General features: G+C 42.3%; 1 protein-coding gene across 3 annotated transcripts in view; it reads left to right on the forward strand.

Moving 5' to 3' along the window:
* The first annotated feature begins 9,352 nt into the window (after nt 1-9,352).
* The window catches only part of Swap70 (switching B cell complex subunit SWAP70), an 85,930-nt gene continuing 71,165 nt past the window's right edge, over nt 9,353-24,117 (forward strand). For all 3 annotated transcript variants that reach the window (XR_007212923.1, XM_048359589.1, XM_048359590.1), the window contains exon 1: nt 9,353-9,527. Coding sequence is in view for 2 of the 3 variants with exons in the window: in XM_048359589.1 (XP_048215546.1) it covers nt 9,429-9,527 (99 nt within the window). In the remaining variant the exon portion in view is untranslated. The remainder of the gene's footprint in view (nt 9,528-24,117) is intronic.

The following is a 24,117-nucleotide window of genomic DNA, read 5'->3' on the forward strand; positions in this document are numbered from 1 at the left end:
CTTCTCTAATAATTGATCCATTTCTGTAAAATTATTGTTTTTTTACTGAGTAGAGGTTCTGGAAATAGCTCCTTATGATTGTTTGAATATCTTGTGTACTTGTAATTTTTCCGGTGGAGTCCCTGATTTTATGTATATGAGTCTCTTCTCTTCGTTTTTTTGTAAGTCTTGCGAGGGGTCTGTCAATTTTATTTATTTTCTCAAAGAACCAGCTTTTAGTCTTATTTATTTGTTGAATGGTCTTTCTATTTTCAATCAGATTTATCTCTTCTTTAATTCTTGTGATCTCTCTCCTCCTAGTCATTTTAGATTCGATCATTTCTGTTTCTCCAGTTGTTTTAGTTTCATCGTGAGGTTATTCACCTGCTCTGCTTCCATTCTTTTAATGTGAGTGCTGAGGGCAATGATCTTGCCCCTCAGTACTGTCTTAGCCATGTCCCATAGGTTTCTTTGTGATGTATTTTCATTGTCATTGTGGCTTATGAATTCGTTGATTTCATCTTTAATTTGGTCTGTGGCCCAAGTGTTGGATAACAGTGTGGGGTTTAGCCTCCAAGAATGTGTATAGCCTCTGTGGTAACCGTTGTTATCGAGGGTTACCTTTATTCCACTGTGGTCAGATATAATACATGGGATGATGTCAATACTTTTGTATTTGCTGAGGTTCTTTGTGTGGGCTATGACATGGTCTATTTTGTAGTATGATCCATGGGGTGCTGAGAAGAAGGTGTATTGGGTCTCTGTAGGGTGGAAGATTCTGTATACATCTGTCAGATCCATTTGGGATATGGTGTTACTTAGTTCTTCAGCTCCTTTGCTGATCCTCTGGGTGTTGGACCTGTCTCTTGGGAGAGAATGAAGTATTAAAGTCACCCACTATGATTGTGTTTGGGTCTATCTTGTTTTGTAGTTTTGTGAGAATTTGCTTGACATATGTAGGGCCTCTTTTGTTCGGTGAGTATACATTTATCACCGTGATGTCTTGATTCTGGATTTTTCCTTGTATTAAAATGTAGTGTCCTTCTTTGCCTTTTTGAGTTGATTTTAATGAAAAGTCCAGCTTGTCTGAGATCAGGATGGCTACACCTGCCATTTTGGTAGGTGCGTTTGCTTGGAAGATCTTGCTCCATCCTTTCATTCGGAGCCTGTTTTTGTCCCTTGCTGTAAGGTGGGTCTCTTGTAGACAGCAGATGGCAACTTTTTGTTTACGGATCCATTCTGCCAGTCTGCTCCTCTTTATCGGAGAGTTTATACTGTCTATATTCAAAGAGATCAAGGATAAGAGTGTTTTTTTCTCCTTCCATTTTCTTGTTGGGCTTTTTTCCTCTTTTTTTTCTTCTTGTCGTTAGTGAGCTGCTCTTTCTGTTGGGCTCTGGCTATTGTAGTTTCTTTCTGTTTCTGTCTGTGTGTCCTGTACGATTTCTGTTGGGTGGGATTCCCCTCTTAGAATTCACTGTGGGGCTGGTTTTTTATTCACACACTCCTTTAGATCCTCTTTGCTATGGAAAGATCTGGTTTTCCCCTCGAATGTGAACTCCAACTTCGCTGGATATTTGATCCTAGGTTGCATGTTGTTGGCTTGTAGAACTTGGATGGTGTTCTTCCATTCTCTTCGCGCTTGGTAGGTTTGTGTGGAGAGGTCTGCTGTTATTCAGATCCTCTTCCCATTGTAGTAAATTTCTTTCTTTGCTTTGGCTGCATTTAAAATTTGCTCTTTATTCTTGAGATCTGAAGTCTTGAATATTATGTGCCTTGGTGTGGCTTTTCTGGGGTCTGGCCTGCCAGGTGTCCTATAGGCTTCGGTTACCTGGATGGGGTCCCTTGTGAGATTAGGGAAGTTTTCTGCAATAACTTTATTGAAAATATGATGAAGCCCTCTGCTCTGGTATTCGGCTCCTTCTTCTATTCCAATTATGTGCAAATTATGCCTCTTGTCTTTGTCCACTAGCTCCTGGATTAGTCTGCCCTGAAGCTTCACCGTTTCTTGTAGTGTGGTAATTTTCTGGTTCTTTTCGACTGCGTCATCGTCCAAGAGAGAGATTCTGAATTCCATATGGTCAATTCCTTGTGCTGTGGATTCAATTGCGGCGTTTATGGATGTCAGAGAGCTATTTGTGGTTGCCAGATCAGCTCTGATCATGGAAATTTCTTCCTTTAAAGAGTTGCGTTTTAAATCTATTTTTTCATGAATTTCACTTCTCATGATGTTAAGGTCTTCTTTAAAGGAGGTTTGCATTGTATCCATTTTTGCTTCCATTTCTTTCTTGGTTTCCTGGATGTCCTTCAAGACTTCCACTCTAAACTCCTGGAATTGTTTTCTGATTTCGTTTCTGACGCTTTCCATCATTTCTGTTAACATGGCCTCAGTTGCTTTTTTATTCTCCATCTCCTCTTCATTATTGTTCCTTTTGTAATTGAAGACTGATCACATAGGCAATCTCTGACATTGCCTTATGCATAGCAAAACTGAAAAGTTCCAGAAGGAAGGCAGGTAATTGGCATAAACCTTATTTTTTGTATAATGAGGTTACTGTTGGAGGAATTTTCTCCAAATCTAAGTTACCAGTTAGTCAAAGACCAAATTTATAAACAGATCCTTCTAAGGATAAGCAGTCATGTTATAACTATGATAAAAGTTATGTTAGCCGGGGTGGTGACTCACACCTGTAATCCTAGCTACTCAGGAGACTGAGATCTGAGGATCATGCTTCAAAGCCAGCCCAGGCAGGAAAGTCCATGAGACTCTTTTTTCCAATTAACCACCAGAAAACCAGAAGTGGGACTATAGCACGAAGTAGTAGAGCACTAGCCTTGAATAAAAAAGCTCAGGGACAACACCCAGGCCCTGAGTTCAAGCCCCATTACCAATACATACACACACACGTGAATATAATTCTGTGTGTGCACATGTACATATGTATGTGAGTGTGTGTGTGTGTGTGTGCTTGAACTCAGGGTCCTGGCATTGTCCCTTAACCTTACATTCAATTCTTATTGTGTTCTACCGCTTGAGCCACAGCTCCATTTCTAGCTTTTTGGTGGTTAATTGGAGATAAGAGTCTCACAAACCTTCCTTCCCTGGGCTGGCTTCAGACCGCAATCATCAGCTCTCAGCCTCCTAAGTATCTAAGATTGCAGGTGTGAGCTTCAGGCACTTGGCTTAACTCTTTTTTTTTTTTCATATTGGCCAACATGTAATGGTGATACAAGAACAATATAGTTATAATAAAATAGAGGGAGGAAAGAAAGATGTGGGGCACATACTAAAAAACATCAGTCTACTGAAATGTTGAGATCCACCAGGCTCCAGTGATGAACACTCGTAATTCTAGTTATTGAGGAGGCTGAGGTTCAAAGCCAGCCTGGGCAGGAGAATCTGTGAGACTCTTATCTCCAATTAACCACCAAAAAGCTGACTCAGGCAATGCAGTGCTAACCTTGAGCAAAAACTCTCAGTGACAGTACCCAGGCCCTGAGTACAACCACAGGACCAGTACCAAAAAGAGAAAGAAAAGAAAAGAAATCTGATATCTATTTAGGAACATACTTCCAGTTCTTTCACATAGGCTCACTTTTACTCTACAGTAATGTTTCTTTGCAATTCTTGGCTGTTTCCTTTGGGTTCTTGTTTCTACAATTAGTTTTTTTTTTAAATTTTTATTGTCAGACTGACGTTACAGAGAGGTTACAGTTTCATACTTTAGGCATTGGATACATTTCATGTACTGTTTGTTACAATTAATTTTTTTTCCCCAGAAGAATTTGCCAATATTTCCAAATGATTTGCCTTCTCTGCCTGCTTCTTCTACAATTACATTTGGTGCCCTGAGGCCTCTTTTTACTTCGAGCCATCTCTATTCTCTACAGTTCAAGTTGGTGGAGCTTCTACAAATACAAAAAAATTACTCCATTTGGGCTGGGAATGTGGCAGAGTGGTAGAGTGCTTACCTAGCATGCATGAAGCCCTGGGCTTGATTCCTCAGTACCACATAAGCAGAAAATGCCAGAGACAGCAAAAGAAGCTCAGGGACAGTGCTCAAGCCCTGAGTTCAAGACCCAAGTCTGGCGGGAAAAAAGGACTCCATTGAGCAAAAGCCACATCCTCAAGTCTTCCCCTCCCCTTGTGGGATTTGAATTTAGGACTTGAACTCAGCTACATCAACATCCTCAGCCCTGTTTTCTACCAGTTATTTTTAGGATAGGGTCTCCTTTCCCACCCAGGTGTGTGCCTGAGCCTTGATCTTCCTACTTTGGGCTTCCTGTCATACTTGAGATCATAGGCTCAAGCTACTGCATTCACTTCCCCATCTATGGAGACAGAGTCTTCCTGGCTGGGCTGGTACCATGCTTCTCCCATCTCAGATGTCTATGTAGCTAGGGATGACAGGTGTGTACCACTGAACCCAGCCATGGGCTGAAAAGAGGTCTTGCTAACACACACACACACACACACACACACACACACACACACACACACACATATATATATATTTTTTTTTTTTTTTTGCCAGTCCTGGGCCTTGGACTTAGGGCCTGAGCACTGTCCGTGGCTTCTTTATTTTGTTCAAGGCTAGCACTCTGCCACTTCAGTCACAGCCCCACTTCTGGCCATTTTCTATATATGTGGTGCTGGGGAATCGAACCCAAGGCTTCATATATACAAGGCAAACACTCTTGCCACTAGGCCATATTCCCAGCCCCTCTTGCTAACTTTTCTGCCCAAGTTGTCCTCAAGCTTCATTCCTCCCATTATCTGCTTCCCAAGTAGCTAGAATTATGGCTATTATTCACTGACTCTGGCTCGCTAAAATAATTTTCTTTTTAAAAATTTATTTTATTTTATTTTTTGTGGTCCCAGGGCTTGGACTCGGGGCCTGAGCACTGTCTCTGGCTTCTTTTTGTTCAAGGCTAACACTCTATCTTGAGCCACAGCACCACTTCTGGCCTTTTCTGCTTATGTGGTCCTGAGGAATCAAACCCAGGACTTGATGCATTCAAGGCAAGCACTCTACCTTTAAGCCATATTACCAGCCCCTCTAAAATCTTTTAAAACTGATTATGATGGTTATTTCTCTTCCTTGGACTTAGAATTAAAGTGTTCTGCGATAATATTTTATTTTATTTTTTGTCGGTTGTGGGCCTGGGTGCTCTACCACTTGAGCCACAGCACTGCTTCTGGTTTTCTGGTGGTTAATTGGAGATAAGAGTCTCACTGACTTTTCTGCCCAGGCTGGCTTTGAACTGTGATCCTCAGATCTCAGCTTCCTGAGTAGCTAGGATTACAGGCGAGCCACTGGCACCTGGCTTGAGATAACACTCTTAAAAATGTTGAAGCCTGGAAATGCAAATAAAAACAACCCTGAGATACCACCTCACCCCAGTTAGAATGGCCTATACTCTGAACTCAGGAAACAACAAATGCTGGAGGGGGTGTGGAGAAAGAGGAACCCTTCTTCATTGTTGGTGGGAGTGCAAATTAGTACAACCACTTTGGAGAACAGTATGGAGGTTTCTCAAAAAGCTCAATATAGACCTACTCTATGACCCAGCCATACCACTCCTAGGCATCTATCCTAAACAGCAAAACCCAAGATATCAAAAAGACATTTGTACTTCCATGTTTATCGCGGCACAATTCACAATAGCCAAAATATGGAAACAACCCAGATGCCCCTCCACAGACGAATGGATCCAAAAAATATGGTACTTATACACAATGGAATACTACATAGCGATTAGGAATGGTGAAATATTGTTATTCGCAGGGAAATGGTCAGAACTCGAACAAATAATGTTGAGCGAGACAAGTCTAGAACACAGAAAACAAAGGGGCATGATCTCCCTGATATATGACTGTTAACAAAGGGAGACGGAGAAACAGTAGAGACCAAGTCTGTGAATACTGTATATGTTCTTGATACATTGTATATTGTATATATGTCTACCTGACCTAGAGAAGGGATAGAAAAACAGGACGTAAGATATCACAAGAAATGTACACACTGCCCTACTATGTAACTGTACCCTTTTTGCACAACACCTTGTAAAAAAATTTTGTGTTCAATTAATAAACAAATAAAAAAATGTTGAAGCCTTTGTTTCTAATTGGGAGTATCTATGACTCATACCCTTCTATCTTATAGGTGTTCTGTGAACTGAGAAAAATCCTAATATCTCTCTTATCCAAAGAGCATAGTTTACTCAAAATGTACTGAATTTAATGTCTACTATTTGGTCATTTCCTGCTGTAAAACTCTTTTGCTGGGACAGACTAAGGATTAGTCATGTAGCTCAGTGGTAGAGTGCTGGCTTAGGATGCAGCAGACAGCTGCCAAATAAGTAAAAATCAAAAGAGATACTGTAGCTACCACCTTTCTCTTTCTTAGATCATTTTTCTCTGAGGAAAATCAGTTGCCACATGGTAAAGGTATTCAAGCAGCCTGTGGGCTGGTTGGTATGCAGAGAAGTTGAGACCCTCCACTAACATTGCAGGAGAAATGGTACCATCTTTTGAAGGCAGATTTCCTAGTGTTAGCCTAGCCTTCAGATAAAGTAGCTTCATATTCCCAAGAGACTTCCAGCAGGAACTAAACAGCTAAGTGGCTTGTAGATTTCCTGAATCAGAAAATATGAGGTGATGTTTATTATCGATGCTCAGTTTTGGGTTAAAAGATAATTTGGATTACCTAGCAAAAGATACTTAACAAAGTTCTGCTCTTTGCGTGACATTATATTAGGGATTCTGGGAGAAGGTGGAATTTGGGAATCTAGAATGTCCTGCTCATGGGATGAACATTTGGCACTTCCAGATACTAAAAGAGAATGAGGGCTCAGAATGTAGCTTAGTGGTAGAGTGCTTGCCTACTGTGCATGAAGCCCTGGATTCTATTCCTCAGCACCACATAAACAGAAAGAGCTGAAAGTGGCTGTGGCTCAAGTGGTAGAGTGCTAAAGTTGAGCAAAAGAAGCTCAAGGACAGTGCCCAGGCCCTGAGTTCAACCTCTAGGACTAGCAGAGAGAGAGAGGAAGAGGGAGAGGGAGAGAGAGAGAGAGAGAGAGAGAGAGAGAGAGAGAGAGAGAGAGAGAGAGAGAGAGAGAGAGAGAGAGAGAGACCACACCACACATACAGAGACAGAGACAGAGGAGACAGAGACAGAGATGCCAGGTGCTGGTGGCTCACACCTGTAATACTAGCTACTCAGGAGACTGAGACCTGAGGAGTGTGGTTCAAAGCCAGCCTGGGCAGGAGAGTCTATGAGACTCATCCAGTTAACTACCAGAAAACTGGAAATAGAGTTGTGGCTCAAAATGGTAGAGTGCTAGCCTTGAACAAAATTGCTCAGGGACAGTGTCCAGGCCCTGAGTTCAAGCCCTATGACCTACAGAAAATAGAATGAGGAGTGTGTCATCTAGAAGGTAAGCTGAACCTTGAGAACTAGGAAGATTTCTTTTTCTGCCACTACCTGGGTAAGCTGAGCTGGTGTAAAGGATTTAAAGGTTAAACCATGTGTTTTTACTGCCTGGGAGATGGGCTGGAGTTGAGGAAGATAAACAGAAGCTAGAAAAGTTGGCTTGGCAGCATGGCTCAGCTGGTAGAGTGCTAGCCAATGAGCAAAAGTGGCAGGTACTGTTTGTGTCCTGGTCTCAGACCTAAGAAAAGAAAAGAAACCAGAAAAGTTTGGACCAGAGGTGATGAAATGTTAAGTCCCCAGCTAGCACAGTGAGGGATGACATCCCTTTGTTTCTACTTCCCTTCAACTGGGACATGTTTTTCTCTAGCCCATCAGATTCTCTTTTATCTCCAACACATGAGTCACATGAATGCAGCTCCTTCTTTTTCTATTCTTTTCATATCCCTCATTCTTTTTTTCCCCTGTCTCTTTTCACTGTCTTAGAGTTTGAGTGCATGCCCTTGCACTTGGCAAGCAATTACTCTACCACTTGAGCCACACCCACAGGCTCAAATCAATCAATCAATCAATCAATCTATCTATCTATCTACAAATGCATATATGATAAAGGAACTTTGTTTTTGTTTCTTATTTATTTTTGTGCTAATACTGGGGCTTGAACTAAAGCCCACTGGAGTCCTTTAGTTTTTTGGGGTTTTTTTTGAAGTCTGTAACTCTACCACTTCTAGCTTTTTTTTGGGGGGGGGGTGCTAATTGAAGAATAAGAAAGCCTCAAGGACTTTTCTGCCCTGGTTAACTTTGAACCTTGATTCTCAGATCTTAGGCTCCCGAGTAGCTAGGATTACAGGTGTGAGCCACTAGCAGCAACTGGTTGTCCTCCAGCTCCTTATCTTCATGCCTCTGTGCTTCCTCCCAAGTGCTGGGATTCCACCATGAGAGGGTCATAAAGCAACAAACCAAACCACAATTTATCTGGGAATCTCTCCTTTTGAAAACTTGGCATTTATTCTTCTTTTCACATTGTCCAGATTTGGCCTAGGATTGTAGAGGAGAAGCATTGTGCTTCGTAACTTAATGAGATCAGAGTCACCCAGAATATTTATTATCTCAGCAATAGATTATTATCACAGAAAGCACCTTCTGGAACATCTTGTACAACCACAATCATTTTATGTGTGGAGAATTTGAAGCTGGAAGAGCTCAAGTGACCATTGCTAACAGATCTGAATAGAACAGCAATCATCTGGAGGACAATTCTCTCAGGCTGGGCTAAATTCTTTGAAGTGACCCACCCATTCTGATTGGGAAAGAGGATGGAGTGGTTTGCTGGGGTCCTCCCAGATTGTGAACCACCAGCAAACCCTTCCTCTACTAACGTTCATTGACTGGGGGTTACCCACAACACACTGCCTGACTCTCCCTAACCCACCTTAAAGCCCATCTGTGCGCTTGCTGGCAGAGCCCACTGCAGAGAAAGCATTCCTGCACATTTGCAGGAACAAACTGACTTTCCTCGGAGGTGCTTCCTTGTCTCCCCAATTGGGGCCTGAGAGCCAGTTTTTGAGGTTCTGTCCTAGGACACTGTGGAATTTTGTGTGTCTTCCCCAAAACAATGACTTCATCCCAGGGCAGGCCCAGGACTTCCTTTTTCACTATGGGTGGGGGGGGGTTGCCTACAGCCTCTTGACGTTCTTCCTTGGGATGGGGAAGAAGGATGTTTGGGGGTATACGCGAGCTCTGAAAATGGCCTGAATGTGGGAACCAACTAGAGGGACTCTGGGCAGCGTTCACAGCCCCAGACAGGGTAAGGCGGGGTGTACCCCAGAGTAGTGTCTACGACCCGACCTGGACAGCCAGACTGGGCGGGGCCTCTGGGGTGGGCGGAGCGAGGGGCGGGGCTTCCTCGGTCAGGTGACGCGCGGCGGGCCGCGTGGGTCCGGGAGCCGCTGAGGCGCGGAGGGGTGGTCAGAGCGGACCCGACGGGCTGAGGCAGTAGTGCGTGCCCGGGCCACGGCCATGGGGAGCTTGAAGGACGAGCTGCTTAAGGCCATCTGGCACGCTTTCACCGCGCTCGACCTCGACCACAGCGGGAAGGTCTCCAAGTCTCAGCTCAAGGTGGGCGCCCCGCGGCCGGACCCCTCACCGGCCCTCGGTGGAGCGCTCTCTGCTGGTTCCCGGGGTGGAAGCGGGAGCGGCCGCGGTGGTGACCGCGGGGCCGGGCGGGGCGCGCGGGAATGCGGCCCGGCGGCCTGCGCGCTGGGCCGGGAGGGCAGGAACCGGGATTCAGTGCGTTCTGCTTCCTTCTAGCCCCCGGGGCCGCGCGCGCGAGCGGGCGTGCCAGCCCCGCTCGGGGCTTCTGTGAACCCGGAGAGGCCGTGGTGGCGTCTGGGAGGGGCGAGGCTGCTTCTCTGGGGGGCGCCAGGGCCCTGGGAAGTTTGGGACTCCGAGGGCGGTGGGTCGCCGCCTCACACCGCCGTCGTCCCAGGGTTTCCCCCCTTACTCCGGGGGCCGGGGGAAGGGTCGCCCAAGGTTACGGCGCAGAGCCTCTCACTCTGCAGCCTGCACGCCCGACCCCGGGCAGTCCGCCGAACGACTCAGTGCGCCGGGGCGCAGCTGGGAGAACCCCCCCCCCCCCGAGTCCGGCCCCCCACCTGTTCCTCCTTCGGGAGGCTTGGGCGGTGAGGGGGCTTTCCGATTTCTGAAGACCTCTGCGCCTTGGGTGGGTCCTAAGGTCTGGAACTAGGGGAGGAGATGTGCTGTGCCCTCTCTCCCTTCCCCGTCCTCCCTACCCCCTCGCCTTACCGCCCCCCTCCCCCCCAAGAACTGATGATCTGGCAGAGACCTCCCCTGCAAAGGCAGACACCCTTTCACTAAGTCAGGGTGAGGGGTACTTGTGAACTGAATGGCCTCAAGCAAGTGGCTTGAAGTGGCGCGCAGCCAGGAGAAACTGGCAGCTTCGTGAAAGTGTAAAATATAGAAACGGACAAGAAGAGCCATTCACAGGCATTTTCAAATATACACATTTTGGGTCTGAATGACCGGTTTTCTTAGCCTCTTCTGGGAATAAATTCCTGAAGATTGGGTTTGCCTCGGAATATTTTGTGCAGTGATCAACAAGTTCTTTTGAGAAGCGGCTTTTCTGCCATGGGGACTTAACACTCCCCTTTTTGCTTCCTCTTGTTTTTCTCACTTATACAATCATAGTATAGAAGAACCCGTGGAAATCAACCATATTTGTTTATTTTACTTAAAAAATTGACTTTTGGTGTACAGTTCTATGAGCTTTGCCCATGTGTAGAGTTGTATAACTACTATGACAAATAGGGTTTCACCATTTCCCTCACCTAATGCTCCCTCATGAGGAGGCCCATTCCCATCCCCAACAGCTGGTTTAAGATTTATTGTTAGTAGCTGAACTGATATTTCTACAAGTATATAATGTGTTCATACAGCATGTAACTTTAAATTGGGCTTATTTTGCTTAGTATAATGCCTTGGAGATCCATCCAACTTGTGTCATTCTTTTTATTGCTGAGTAATATTCCATTTTATGGCTGTCGTAGTTTATCCATTCATTCTTGAAGATTTGTATTTTTTCCAGTTTTTGGCGATTATGACTAGAGCTGTATTTTATTTAATTAGTTTTTGGACTGAGACCAGGACTTGAGCTCAGTAACTGAGCTTTCTTTCACTCTTTGGCTAGCATTCTACCATCTGAGCCACACCTCCTAGAGCTACATTTTGTTTTCACTGTTTTGTTTTTTTTTGGTGTGTGTGTGTGTGTGTGTGTGCGAACTCAGGGCCATAAGCTCTTGCTTAGCTTTTTCGCTGGAAAGCAGGCTAAATCATAGGAATCAGATGAAATCCAGCAAGTTTTGCTGGAATCCAAATGAGATCATGGAGTGTCATATTGTGTTTTGTAAAATGTATCATCACTAAGGTGGTACTGGGTAAAGAGCTCAGGGATCTCAGGGTTTCTAGCTGTTCTTAGGTATTTTGTTTAAGGCAAGCGCTCTACCACTTGAGCCACACCTCTACTTCTGTCTTTTTGCTGGTTATTTGTAGTCTTTCAGATTTGTCTGGCTGGGCTGATGTTCAACTGGGATCCTCAGGTCACAACCTTTTAAGTAGCCAGGATTACCAGTGTGAGCCACCAGCACTTGGCTTTTCACCATTTTCATTTTTACTATTACTATATTTAAAGTGGTTTTCTTGGCAATAGTATATAACTGGGTCTTGTTTTTAATTCAGTCTATCAACCTATTTTTTAATTGGTTTATGAAGATTATTTACATTTAATGTAATCATTGTTATGATTGGACATAGCTTCTACATTAGTAAAATGTTATTTCTATTATTTGGTTTCTTTCTTTCTTTTTTTTGGTCATGGGACTTGAACTCTGGGCCTGGGCACTGTTCCTGAGCTTTTTTGCTCAAAGCTAGCACTCTACCACTTGAACCATAGCTCTACTTCCAACTTTTTGGTGGTTAATTGCAGGTAAGAGTCTCACAGACTTTCCTGCCCTGGCTAGCTTTTTTTTTTTTTTTTTTTTTTTTGCCAGTCCTGGGTCTTGAACTCAGGGCCACTTCTGGCCTTTTCTATATATGTGGTGCTGAAGAATCTAACCTAGGGCTGCATGTATATGGAACAAGCACTCTTACCACTAGGCCATATTCCCAGCCCATAGTATTGAGTTTTGACCACATTTCTTTGTGTAGTTTTCCCACTCCTATCCCGCCCATAAGTTACACAGTTCAGTTTTTATGCTATACATTGAATATAATGACTATTTGCACACTCTTCTTCCCTCCATTCATGTGTCCTCCCCACTGCCCAAACATGTTTCTGCTTTCTTGTATTTATTTTACTGACCAAGTTCATTAGTTAGAGAAATTACGCCATTGGGACTCCGCCCCTAAGTATACCATCCTTTAGTCAGTGTGTGTGTGTGTGTGTGTGTGTGTGTGTGTGTGTGTATGTACATAAAATTCTGTATATGTTATCATGTATGTTTGTATTTCATTTTTTTTTTTTTTTGGCCAGTCCTGGGGCTTGGATTCAGGGCCTGAGCACTGTCCCTGGCTTCTTTTTGCTCAAGGCTAGCACTCTGCCACTTGAGCCACAGCGCCACTTCTGGCCATTTTCTATATATGTGGTGCTGGGGAATAGAACCCAGGGCTTCATGTATACGAGGCAAGCGCTCTTGCCACTAGGCCATATCCCCAGCCCCTCATTTTATTTTTGTCAGTCTTGAGGCTTGAACTCAGGGCCAAGGCTTCTTTTGCTTAAGGCTAATAGCGTTCTACCACTCGAGCCACAGTGCCACTTCGGGCTTTTTGGTGATTAAAGGAGGTAAGAGTCTCATTTCTGCCTGGGCTGGCTTCGTAGCTTGATCCTCAGATCTCAGCCTCCTTAGTAGCTAGGATTATAGGTGTGAGCCACAAGCCCCCGGCATATGATTGTATTTTAGTGCTCTAGCTTCCACATAGGAGAGAAAACATGCCTATTTGTCTCTCAGAGCATGACTCACTTAACATGAGTTTTTTTTTTTTAGGTCCATCCATTTCTGTGCAAATGGCATTATTATTTTTGTCTTAATCCTGGGACTTAAACTTTGGGCCTGGGTGTTGTCTCCGAGCTTTTGTGCTCAAGGCTAGTACTCTAACACTTGAGCCACAGCTCCATTTTGGGCTTTTCGTGAGGCTAATTGGAGATAAGGGTCTGTCTGACTTTTCTTCTTCAGGCTGGTTTTGAATCACAGTCCTCATAGCTCACCTCCAGAGTATCTAAGATTACAGAAAGAAGCCACCTGCATCCGGTTTCTTTCTTTTTTTTTTTAATTTAATTTTTGATAAAGTGAGTTTTTAAAATTTGAACATTGTTAGAAACTTACTTTTAATGTATTTTAACTTATCTGTAAGTCAAACATAGATGTGCTGGTAAATAAACACCATTTTGTGAGCTTTAATAATTAGAAAAAAAGACACCTACTACCTATTGGGTGTATATTTAAGTCCAACATTTTTGACATCTTCTCATTCAATAGAACCTCATCTAAATGCTTCTTTCATCATCATCATCACCATCATTATTACTACTACTGCTACTACTACTACTATTTAATCAGTCCTGGGGCTTGAACTCAAGCTTGTCCTTGAGCTTCTTTAGTTCAAGGCTAGCGCTCTGCCATTCGAGCCACAGTACCACATCTGGCTTTTTCTGTTTATGTGGTACTGAGTACTATGAATGCATTTATTCATCCCTCCTCTCTCTTCACTATTATTATTAAGGAGTTATACAAAGGGGATACAATTCCATAAATCAGGTAGTCAGTACAATGCTTCTTGGACAATGTCACCTTTATTTTCCCTATTTCCCCCCTTCCACCCTTGCCCACAAGTTGCATTGTCAGTTGGTCATGGGGCTTGAACTCTGGGCTTAGGCTCTGTCCCTGAGCTCTTCAGCCAAAGGCTAGTGCTCTACCATGAGCCACAGTGCCATTTCCGGTTTTCTGGTAGTTTATTGGAGATAACAGTCTCACTGACTTTCCTGCCTGGGCTACCTTTGACCTAAGATCCTCAGATTTCAGCCTCCTGAATAGCAAGGATTACAAATGTGAGCCACCAGGGCCTGTCTTGCACAGTTCATTTTTATATTATTATTATTATTATTATTGGGATCTCCAAACTTGCCTTCCAGAGTGGTTGACTAGTTTACTAAAATTCCCACGCTGCCATACTTGCTAGTATTTGTTATTGTGCATATTTTTGATAATGACCAATTTAACTGGGGTGAGATGGAATCTCAGTGTTGTTTTTTATTTTCATTTCTTTTATGGCCAGGTATATTGAACATTTCTTCATGTGCTTGTTGGACATTCTTAGTTCTTCTGGAAAGTCTCTGTTTAGCTCCTTTGCCCATTTATTCATTGGATTTTTTATTCTTGGAGGGTTAGTTTCTTGAGCTTCTTGTATATTATGGATATTAGGTCCTTGTCCCATGCTGGGGGATTCTGGAGAGCAGGTTTTCCATGAAGTATAAAAACTTCAGTTCATAACTTTCAACCACAGAATGCTGTTAGCACTTCTGCGCAATTTTATTTTACCTCTGCCATGTGTGCATAAGATGTGTGCATAAGATATTCTGGGATTAAAAAAAAGATATTCTGGGATTAATTCAGTTAAGTTCATCTTGCTAGTGCTTATAGGACTGAAAATATTAAAAGTTTTTATTTAAATTTCTCCTATTTGGTTTTTGACTCTAAGAATTGTTTCATTGTCTAGGAGAGAAGTCTGCCCTCATTTGTTAATTCATTTGTTCAATAGCTTGTGTTTTCTGTGTATAATGTGCCATGCTAATTTAAGAAGAAGCTTAATTTTTTAGGCTATAGGGGTATTCTAAAATATCTAAAATATTTTTCATATAAAAATTACCTTTGTAATTTTTTTTTTTTTTTGCCAGTCCTGGGCCTTGGACTCAGGGCTTGAGCACTGTCCCTGGCTTCTTTTTGCTCAAGGCTAGCACTCTGCCACTTGAGCCACACAGCACCACTTCTGGCCATTTTCTATATATGTGGTGCTGGGGAATCAAACCCAGGGCTTCATGTTAATGAGACAAGCACTCTTGCCAGTAGGCCATATTCCCAGCCCATCTTTGTAACTTTTGACATGAAGAATGGATACAGTCACTAAATGTGTACTAGCCACTTCATGTGTTGGACATTGCTCAGTGCTAAGTGTGATATGGTAGTGAAACATGAGAAAAATAAATAAATACCAGCTGGTCACTGGTGGTGTATGCCTGTAATCTTAGCTACTCAGGAAGATGAGCTCTGAAAATCATGATTTGAAGCTAGCCCAGGAAGGAAAGTCTGTGAGACTGATCTCTAATTAACCATAAGAAAATTGAAAGTGGCTCTGTGGCTCAAAGTGGGAGAGCACTAGCCTTGAGCTTTACAGAGCCAAGGCCCTGAGTTCAAGCCCCGTAACCAACCAACCAAACAAACAAAAAGAAAGAAATATGAATCTTTGCCTTTTACTAGTTTAAATTTTTTTTCCCAATTTTTTTTTTTGCCAGTCCTGGGCCTTGAACTCAGGGCCTGAGCACTGTCCCTGTCTTCTTTTTGCTCAAGCCTAGCACTCAGCCACTTGAGCCACAGCGCCACTTCTGGCCATTTTCTATATATGTGTTCCTGGGGAATTGAACCTAGGGCTTCATGTATACGAGGCAAGCACTCTTGCCACTAGGCCATATTCCCAGCCCCAATGGTTTAAATTTTGATGAGCAAAACTTGATACTAAATCATTAGAGAACCTCTACCCCCCCCCCCCATATGACAAAGAGTATAAATGCTATTCAGACCGTGGTTCTGTCCTAGGGCTGAAGATGTAGCTCAGTCGTAGAGAACTTGCCTAGCATTCGTGTGTTTGACTCTCAGTACCAGAAAAACAAAACAAAACAAAAAAACCCCTAAAAGCCAAAAAAGGGGCAAAGGGAACAACAAATGTCCTATCCTTAAAAATTATGACCTCTGAAGTTTGGTGGTAAAAATAAATACAGAAATCTGACTGGATAGAAGATTCTGAGTGTGACAGAGATAGAGAAGCATGAGATTTTAGAGGAGATTGTTAACCCTGAGTGGCAGAATTACTTCATGTGAAAGCTTCTTTGAAATGAACTTTGAAGGAAGCTTAGAGCTGATTATGGGGGAGTAGGGGAGGATTAATTCTATTCTATTAATTCATTCTTTGAATGGGTATTTTATTGACTTAGATCTGGGAAACTGAACTATCACAAGATGTCTCTAAGAACTTAATTAGGCATTTACGGTAATATCAATGTAACTTATTTTGGTTGTTTTATAGAATTTGCACATGTATGTTCCTGTGTGTATGAAAGAATGCTTATGATAAAGCTATGGAAATAGACTGGGGTTAATCCATGGAAAGGTCTTTATTTTTATTTTTTTTTGCCAGACCTAGGGCTTGAACTGAGGGTCTGGGCTCTGTCCCTGAGCCTCTCTGTGCTCAAGGCTAGCCCTCTACCAGTTGAGCCACAGTGCCACTTCTGGCTTTTTCTGCTCATGTGATACTGAGGAATTGAACCCAGGGCTTCATGCATGCTGGGCAAGCGCTCTACCACTAAGCCACATTCCCAACCCCACATGGAAAGTTTTGAAAGCCAGGCTACTTAGGTAGATAATGGATCATCTGAGGGGCGAGGACTATGGCCAGGATGGCACTTTCGAAATTTGCTTGGGAAGTAGTGTGTATGCTGGCTGGAGTGACTTGAACAGCTGGGAGTTAGGAAGCCATTATGATAGGGATGAGAAGTAATAGGAATGGAGGCAATGAAGGTAGAGCAGGATGAATGGTGGTCAAGGAAAAGATCTTGATTTGTGGTGGAGTGTGAAGAGAAACTAAGACAGAAATGTTTCAAATTTCAGTTATGGCTGACTCAAGTGGATATTAGTGCTTTTTTTCCTTATAATTTTATTTTTCTGTTGCATTCTTAACCAGTGTTGGTACCATGGTTACACTGGTTTCATAGATTAAGTTTGATAGTATTCCTTCCCCTTCATTTTATACTAGTGGTTTTTTTTCTAGAAGTTGGAAAAATTATGGAAAGTTGTTTAGAGAAGAAATGATGCAGTTAGTTTTAAACATGAAGAGTTGATGTTGTTGTTGAAGACCTTAATGGGTAGATGGTCAACTGGAAAGAATCACCTTGGGAAATGTGAGGCTGTTGGTTAAAGAATGTAGTAGTTCTAAAGCCTGGAAAAAAGGCATGAAGAGAGCTCTCAACAGCCTTAGGGAGTGGGTAGTGGGGTTAAGACAGGAAGAAAAGGCATGGACAGAAAAGTAAGAACTATTTTGGAAGCCTGGTGCTGGTGGCTCATGCCTGTAATTCTAGCTACTTAGGAGTCTGAGCTCCGGATCATGGTTCAAAGCTATCCCAGGCAGGAAAAGTCTGTAAGACTTTAATCTCTAGTTAAGTACCAGAAATGGTGTTGTGGCTCAAGTGGTAGGTAGAATGCTAGCTGTGAGCACAAAAGCTCAAGGACAGCACCAAGGCCCAGAGTTCAAGCCCTATGACTTACCAAAAACTACTTTGGAATGTTGAGTATATGTGTCTAATGGTGGAGGAGGAGAACATGACCTTTTATCTTCGAACATATACATACACACACACACACATTATTATATATGCCATAAGCTACGTGTTTTTTTTTTTGGCCAGTCCTGGGCCTTGGACTCAGGGCCTGAGCACTGTCCCTGGCTTCTTTTTGCTCAAGGCTAGCACTCTGCCACTTGAGCCACAGCGCCACTTCTGGCCATTTTCTGTTTATGTGGTGCTGGGGAATTGAACCCAGGGCCTCATGTATACGAGGCAGGCTCTCTTGCCACTAGGTCATATCCCCAGCCCAAGCTATGTATTTATTCTTTGACAAAAAGCTGTGAAAAGTTTGGTGTTGACATCATCTTAGGGATAAATATATTTGTATATTTTAGGATTACTGTTTTAGTGTAGTACTCATTTAGGTAAACCTGTTTGAGTCATTGCTATACTGAGTAAATATTGGTGTGAATGTAATAAAAAGTGTAGTAAAGTGTAATAAAAAGTTGTATTTAAGGCTGAGCCCAGTGGCTCATACCCATAATCCTAGTTATTCAGGAGGCTGAGCTCTAAGGATCATGGCTCAAAGCCAGCCTAGGTAGGAAAGTCTATGAGGCTCTTATTTACAATTAACCACTAAAAAACTGGGAGTGGACCTGTCGCTCAAGTGATAGAGTTCTGACCTTGAGCAAAAAAAGCTTAGGGAAAGTGTCCAGACTCTTGAGTTTAAGTCCCAGGACATGTACACAAAAAAAAACCCCTAACTTATATTTTATATGTGATTTTTGTTAACAAATAGCATTTTTTGTTTGTTTTTGTTTTTGTTGCCAGTAGACTCAGGGCCTGAGCACTGTCCCTGGCTTCTTTTTGCTCAAGGCTAGCACTCTACCACTTGAGCCACAGTACCACTTCCGGCTTTTTTCTATATATGTGGTGCTGAGGAATTGAACTCAGGGTTCATGTCTACCAGGTGAGCACTTTACCACTAGGCCATATTCCCAGCCCATGAATAGCATTTTTGAGTACAATATAAATTTACTATCTAAAGTTTGAAACTTTAAAGAAAAGTTTGATAATGTAAAAAGATTAATGTTGAAAACAGATTTTTATTTAATCAATAAAATACAAAATATAGAATACAGGTTGTAAAAACCACCTGTAACTTATAAAGAAACAGATGTCCATTAGAAACATTAGTCACAATGTTTCCTTATTAAAAGAACTAGGTCACTTAAGGTCAGTAGTCTTTAAAAGCACTTTTCAATTTAGGAAGGGAAATCATTCTGCCTTCCTCTCTTTACCATATTCTTTTTTTCTTTTTGTGGGTCGTGGAACTTGAATTCAGGGCCTGGGCGCTGTCCTTGAGCTGTTTCACTCAAGGCTAGTGCTCTACAGCTCCACAGCCTGTGTATAGGTGGTTGATTGGAGATAAGAGCTTTAGGGACTTTCCTGCCTGGGCCGGCTTCAAGCTATGATCCTCAGATCTCAGCTTCCTGAGTTGCTAAGATTCAGGCATGAGCCACCAGAGCCCAGCTCCTATACTCTTCATGTCTGCCTCCTGAATTCTGTGTGAACAGGGCATATTAATGGAAGTAGAGACAGTGTTTACTTTTTCATCTACGATTTAAAATTTATCTTCATATTATTTGTTATCTCATTGGTCTTACTGAAAGACACTAAATATCCATTGTTACTTGTAAAATAAATGTAATTCCAAGAAGATATAACAAGGTTATTTAAATAACTGTTTACTGGAAAGGAACTTTTTGAATTCTTCTATATATAGTGCAACTATATACTTAAAATGAATTATATATTGTTCATATGTGTGTGTGGTATAATGTTCATAGGAAAAGGACAGTCTAGAGGGCATTTTCAAAACACTTAGGTTACACTGGTTTCTAGCCATGGGAGAATGACCATTATTTCTAGTTTCTTATATTCATTCCAGAGATCACAGTGTACCTTAAAAGTTGCTACTCTTATTACTTTAGAAAGTGTTTTCTTCTTAAATATAGCAAACTCTAGTGATATTTCTGTAACAGCTATTATAAGTTTACTTTGCAATTATGGTTGCAATGTGAATTACATGTACGTGCTGAGAATGTCTTCAAATAAGTTTTTTGGGTCTGCATTTTTATTGTTTTAGAAACAGCCTTTAAAAAATTTAATTGTACCTTTCTGAAGTAAAAGAGCTTACAACTCTAGTGGTGAGGATCAGATTGAACTCAGATTTTAGAAGGCCAGTGTGGGTAGTTTGGGTCTGTTTTCTCAATGATAAATTTTCAATAAAATGTTTATGTTTCACCTTGCATTTGTTTTGCATATCTTGTGGAAATATCTTATATTCTGTTCCCATGTAGACATTAAACCTCAAAAGTCTTAACTTGGATAGTTACAAAAGTAATTGAGCTGGGCCAGTAGTCAACTGAAAATACAAAGGAAGTAATTTGCCATAAAAAGCCTCTATTGTGTGAAACACAATATACAAAGATGTAGTTAATTCTCATGAACTTGGCATGTAAAATATTCTGTTCTTAATCTCTGGTGTTATGTTTCTGTTAACCCCTGTGGCAAAAGGTATTTCTGTTGAGGAACAAAAAAGTCTCACTTAAAAAATAGAATTAGGCTGGGCACTGGTAGTTTAGGTCTGTAATCTTAGTGTCTTAGGAGATTGAGGTCTGCCCTAGCAGGAAAGTCTGTGAGACTCTTATCTCTAATTAACTACCAAAAAAACACAAAAAAACCCACAAAAAAAACCCTTACACGTGGAGCTGTGGCTCAAGTGATAGTGTGCCAACCTTGAGGGCACACATATACACACAAACAATGGAAGTTAGGAGATCAGAATCATATGTGAGCCCATTAAAGTCTTTGTAATCCAAGCATGGTGGTGGTATATGCCTTAGTACTAGCACTCAGGAGCTAAGGCAGGAGGATCCAAAGTGGTCTTGGCTACATAGTGAGATCCTGTCTCAAAACAAAACAGCCAGAACCAGGCTTGGTGGCTCAAGCCGATAACCTATAATTCTAGTTACTTGGGAGTCAGAAATGAGTGGTGGAAGGGGTGGTGGTGGTGGTGGTGTGTGTGTGTGAGTGTGTGTGTGTGTGTGTGTGTGTTATTGTAGTTTGAGGCCAGTCAGCATAAAAGTTTTCAAGACTCCATCTTAATTAGTGGCTGGGCATGGTGGTATATGCATGTCATGGGGAAGGCTAAATAGGAGGAGCATAGTCCAGGCTGGTTCAGGCCACGTAAAACACAAGCCAGGCACAGTGGCTCAATTCTGTAATCCTAGCTCCTTGGGAGGTGGACAGTGGGAGAGCACACTTTGAGGCTAGCTTGGGACTAAGGGTTTTGGAGACTTCTTCTAATCAATGGCTGGGCTTAGAGGTGTGTACTTGTCATTCCAAACTACAGGGGAATCACAATGACTATGCACAGTGGCACAGTCTGTCATTCCAGGAACAAAGGAGCATAGTCCAGGCCAGTCTGGTATAAAGTGAGAACCTGTTTTGAAAATAATCAACACAAAAGAGGACAGGTGGAGTGACTCAAGTTGTAGAGCATCTGCTTAGCAAGCATTCAAACCCCAGTAAAACAGACAAGCAATCAAATCAACTGGCAGGTGGGTCAAATGGTAGAGTTCATGCCTAGAAAGCACGAGGTCTTGAGTTCAACACCAGTACCACCAAAACAAAACAAAGACATGTAAAGCCTTTGTACTTAAAATTTTTTTAAACCATAACTAAATAGTAAAGACAGATCTTTTAATGAGAATATCAGACTTTTATTTTGGATGATACTGTAACTTGAGTGCAAGGCCTCATACTTGGCAAGAATGCCCTACTTAGCCACATATCCACCACTCCAAAGCTTCATTTCTGATTTCTGTTCCCCTGCTGTCTCTTCCTCTCATAACCTTGCTAGCTATTCCCCAACACTGTTGAGGTCTCTCTTCTTTCCCCTTTTTCAAGATACTGACAGCTTCCACTGTTCTTTTTTCACATATGCATGTAAAGTAAGTTGCCATATTCACCCTTCTTCACCCTCTCTGTTGTCCCACCACATCTGACCAATAGAACCTGTTTTACCTTCAAAAATCTTTTAATTTTAGTAAGAGGCACTTTTTTTTAAAATGTTGGTAGTCCTTAATAGCTTGCACATTTCTAATCTTGTGCTCACACCTCGAAACCTTCCTGACCTCCATTTCCAATTCCCTTTGTATTTCACCACAGTCTCAGGGGTGCATAGCAATGAAGCTAGAGACAGAAGCAGCTCTAGATGGACCTTGGTAAATTTGCCACCACTGAGTAGATAGTTCTCATTTCTGCCCAGGTGAAGGATTTTTAGAAACTTTCCTCAGTTCATGATAATTAACACATCATTAGAACAACTAAGTACTCTGGACTTGCTTCCTCAGCTGTTTTTCTTTTGTTCCTGTTCCCTTCCTACAGTGGAAGTGTAGAGTAGACCTTTACTTCAGTGGTCTGGATTGTTCCAAGGCTGCATTTCATAAAACAATTTTTCTCTTCTACTTTCTTTCCTTTCATCTTCCCTCTTCTTTTCCTCTTTCCTCCTTTTCCCTTCTTGCTCTCCTTTTCTATTCTGTTCTGTCTCTTCCTCACTTCTCCAATATGAAATTAAGCTACTTATTTTCTCCACTGTAGATCCCCCTTTCATATTTTTTTTTCTTTTTTTCTGGTTCTAGGACTTGAACTTAGGCCCTCACAGTCACATTTATGCTGTATTTTAGTGTGTATGTGTGTATTTGTTTTTGTTTTCTGCCAGGCCTGGGGCTTGAACTCAGGGCCTGAGCACTGTCCCTGGCTTCTTTTTGCTCACTGTCCCTGGCTTCTTTTTACTCTGCCACTTGAGCCACAGCGCCACTTCTGGCTTTTTTCTGTTTATGTGAGGAATCAATGCATGTTAGGCAAAGCACTTTTACCACTAAGCCATATTCCCAGCCCCATATTATGTAATTTTATTGATTCTCATTAGCAAAAACCTTATCTTAATCTGATCCTACTAATATGAAATACTACAGTAACTTAGAGGCAAAGGAAAGTTATTTCTCACATTTCTAGAGTCTGGATAGTGCCAGGATCAAGATGTGTATTATATGGGTCAATAGCTGCTTCCAAGATGGTGCCTTGGTGCTAAGGGTGCAGCTCAGTGGTAGAGCAATTGCCTAGCATGAGCAAGGCCATTGGTTTGATCCCAACACTGGAAGAAACACAAAAGGTGCCTTGTTGCTATATCCTCACATGGTAGAAGAATAAAAGGAAACTAGGGCATTCCTTTTCAACCTCTTTATTATATATGGTCACTAATTAAATATGAAATCTTTGTTCCAATGACTTTGTCCATACCCCTTCTAATACTATAGCCAACCTAACTCTATTTGATTTATTATCCATAAGTATAAAAGCTTTATAATTTTCTGATCATAAAGAATATATAGAACATTCAAACTATGTTAGAGGTAAAGATAAAACACCTGAAATTCTACTACCAAAGGTAGATGCAGTTAACTTTTCAGTTATTGTCTTTTCTAATGCACATTCCACATGTGAGTTTAGTGTGGATGTATATATCTGTCGATATTTATTTATTTATTGCCGGTCCTGGGTTTTGAACTCTGGGTATGGGCACTGTCCTTGAGCTCTTTTGCTCAAGGCTAGCACTTTACCAACTTGAGCCATAGCACCACTTCTGACTTTTTCTTTGATTAATTGGAGATAAGAGTCTCATAGACTTTCCTGCCCAGGCTGGATTTGAACCGCAGTCCTCAGATCCCAGCCTCCTGAGCAGCTAGGATTATAGGTGTGAGCTACTGATATCCGACTGTGGTATCTTTTTTAAAAGAGAAATTAAAAAAATATTATGATGGGGCTGGGGATATGGCCTAGTGGCAAGAGTGCTTGCCTCGTATACAGGAGGCACTGGGTTCAATTCCCCAGCACCACATATACAGAAATTGGCCCGAAGTGGCGCTGTGGCTAAAGTGGCAGAGTGCTAGCCTTGAGCAAAAAGAAGCCAGGGACAGTGCTCAGGCCCTGAGTCCAAGCCCCAGGACTGGCCAAAAAAAAAAAACAAAAACAAAAAACAAATTAGCCATGTGCCGGTGGCTGACATGCCTGTAAACCTAGCTACTCAGAAGGCTGGGATCTGAGGGTCACGGTTCAAAGCCAGCTTGGTCAGGAAAGTCTGTGATACTCTCATCTCCAATTAACCACCAAAATGCTAGGAATAGAGGTATGGCTCAAGTGGTATCATGCTAACCTTGAGCAAAAAAAGCTCAGGGGGCTGGGGATATAGCCTAGTGGCAAGAGTGCCTGCCTCGGATACACGAGGCCCTAGGTTCGATTCCCCAGCACCACATATACAGAAAACGGCCAGAAGCGGCGCTGTGGCTCAAGTGGCAGAGTACTAGCCTTGAGCGGGAAGAAGCCAGGGACAGTGCTCAGGCCCTGAGTCCAAGGCCCAGGACTGGCCAAAAAAAAAAAAAAAAAAAAAAGCTCAGGATAGCACCCAGGCCCTGAGTTCAAGCCCCAGGACCAGCACCCTTCCAAAAACAATTGTGCGAT

The sequence above is a fragment of the Perognathus longimembris genome, chromosome 13 (genome assembly GCF_023159225.1).
Source record: "Perognathus longimembris pacificus isolate PPM17 chromosome 13, ASM2315922v1, whole genome shotgun sequence".
Lineage (NCBI taxonomy): Eukaryota > Metazoa > Chordata > Mammalia > Rodentia > Heteromyidae > Perognathus > Perognathus longimembris.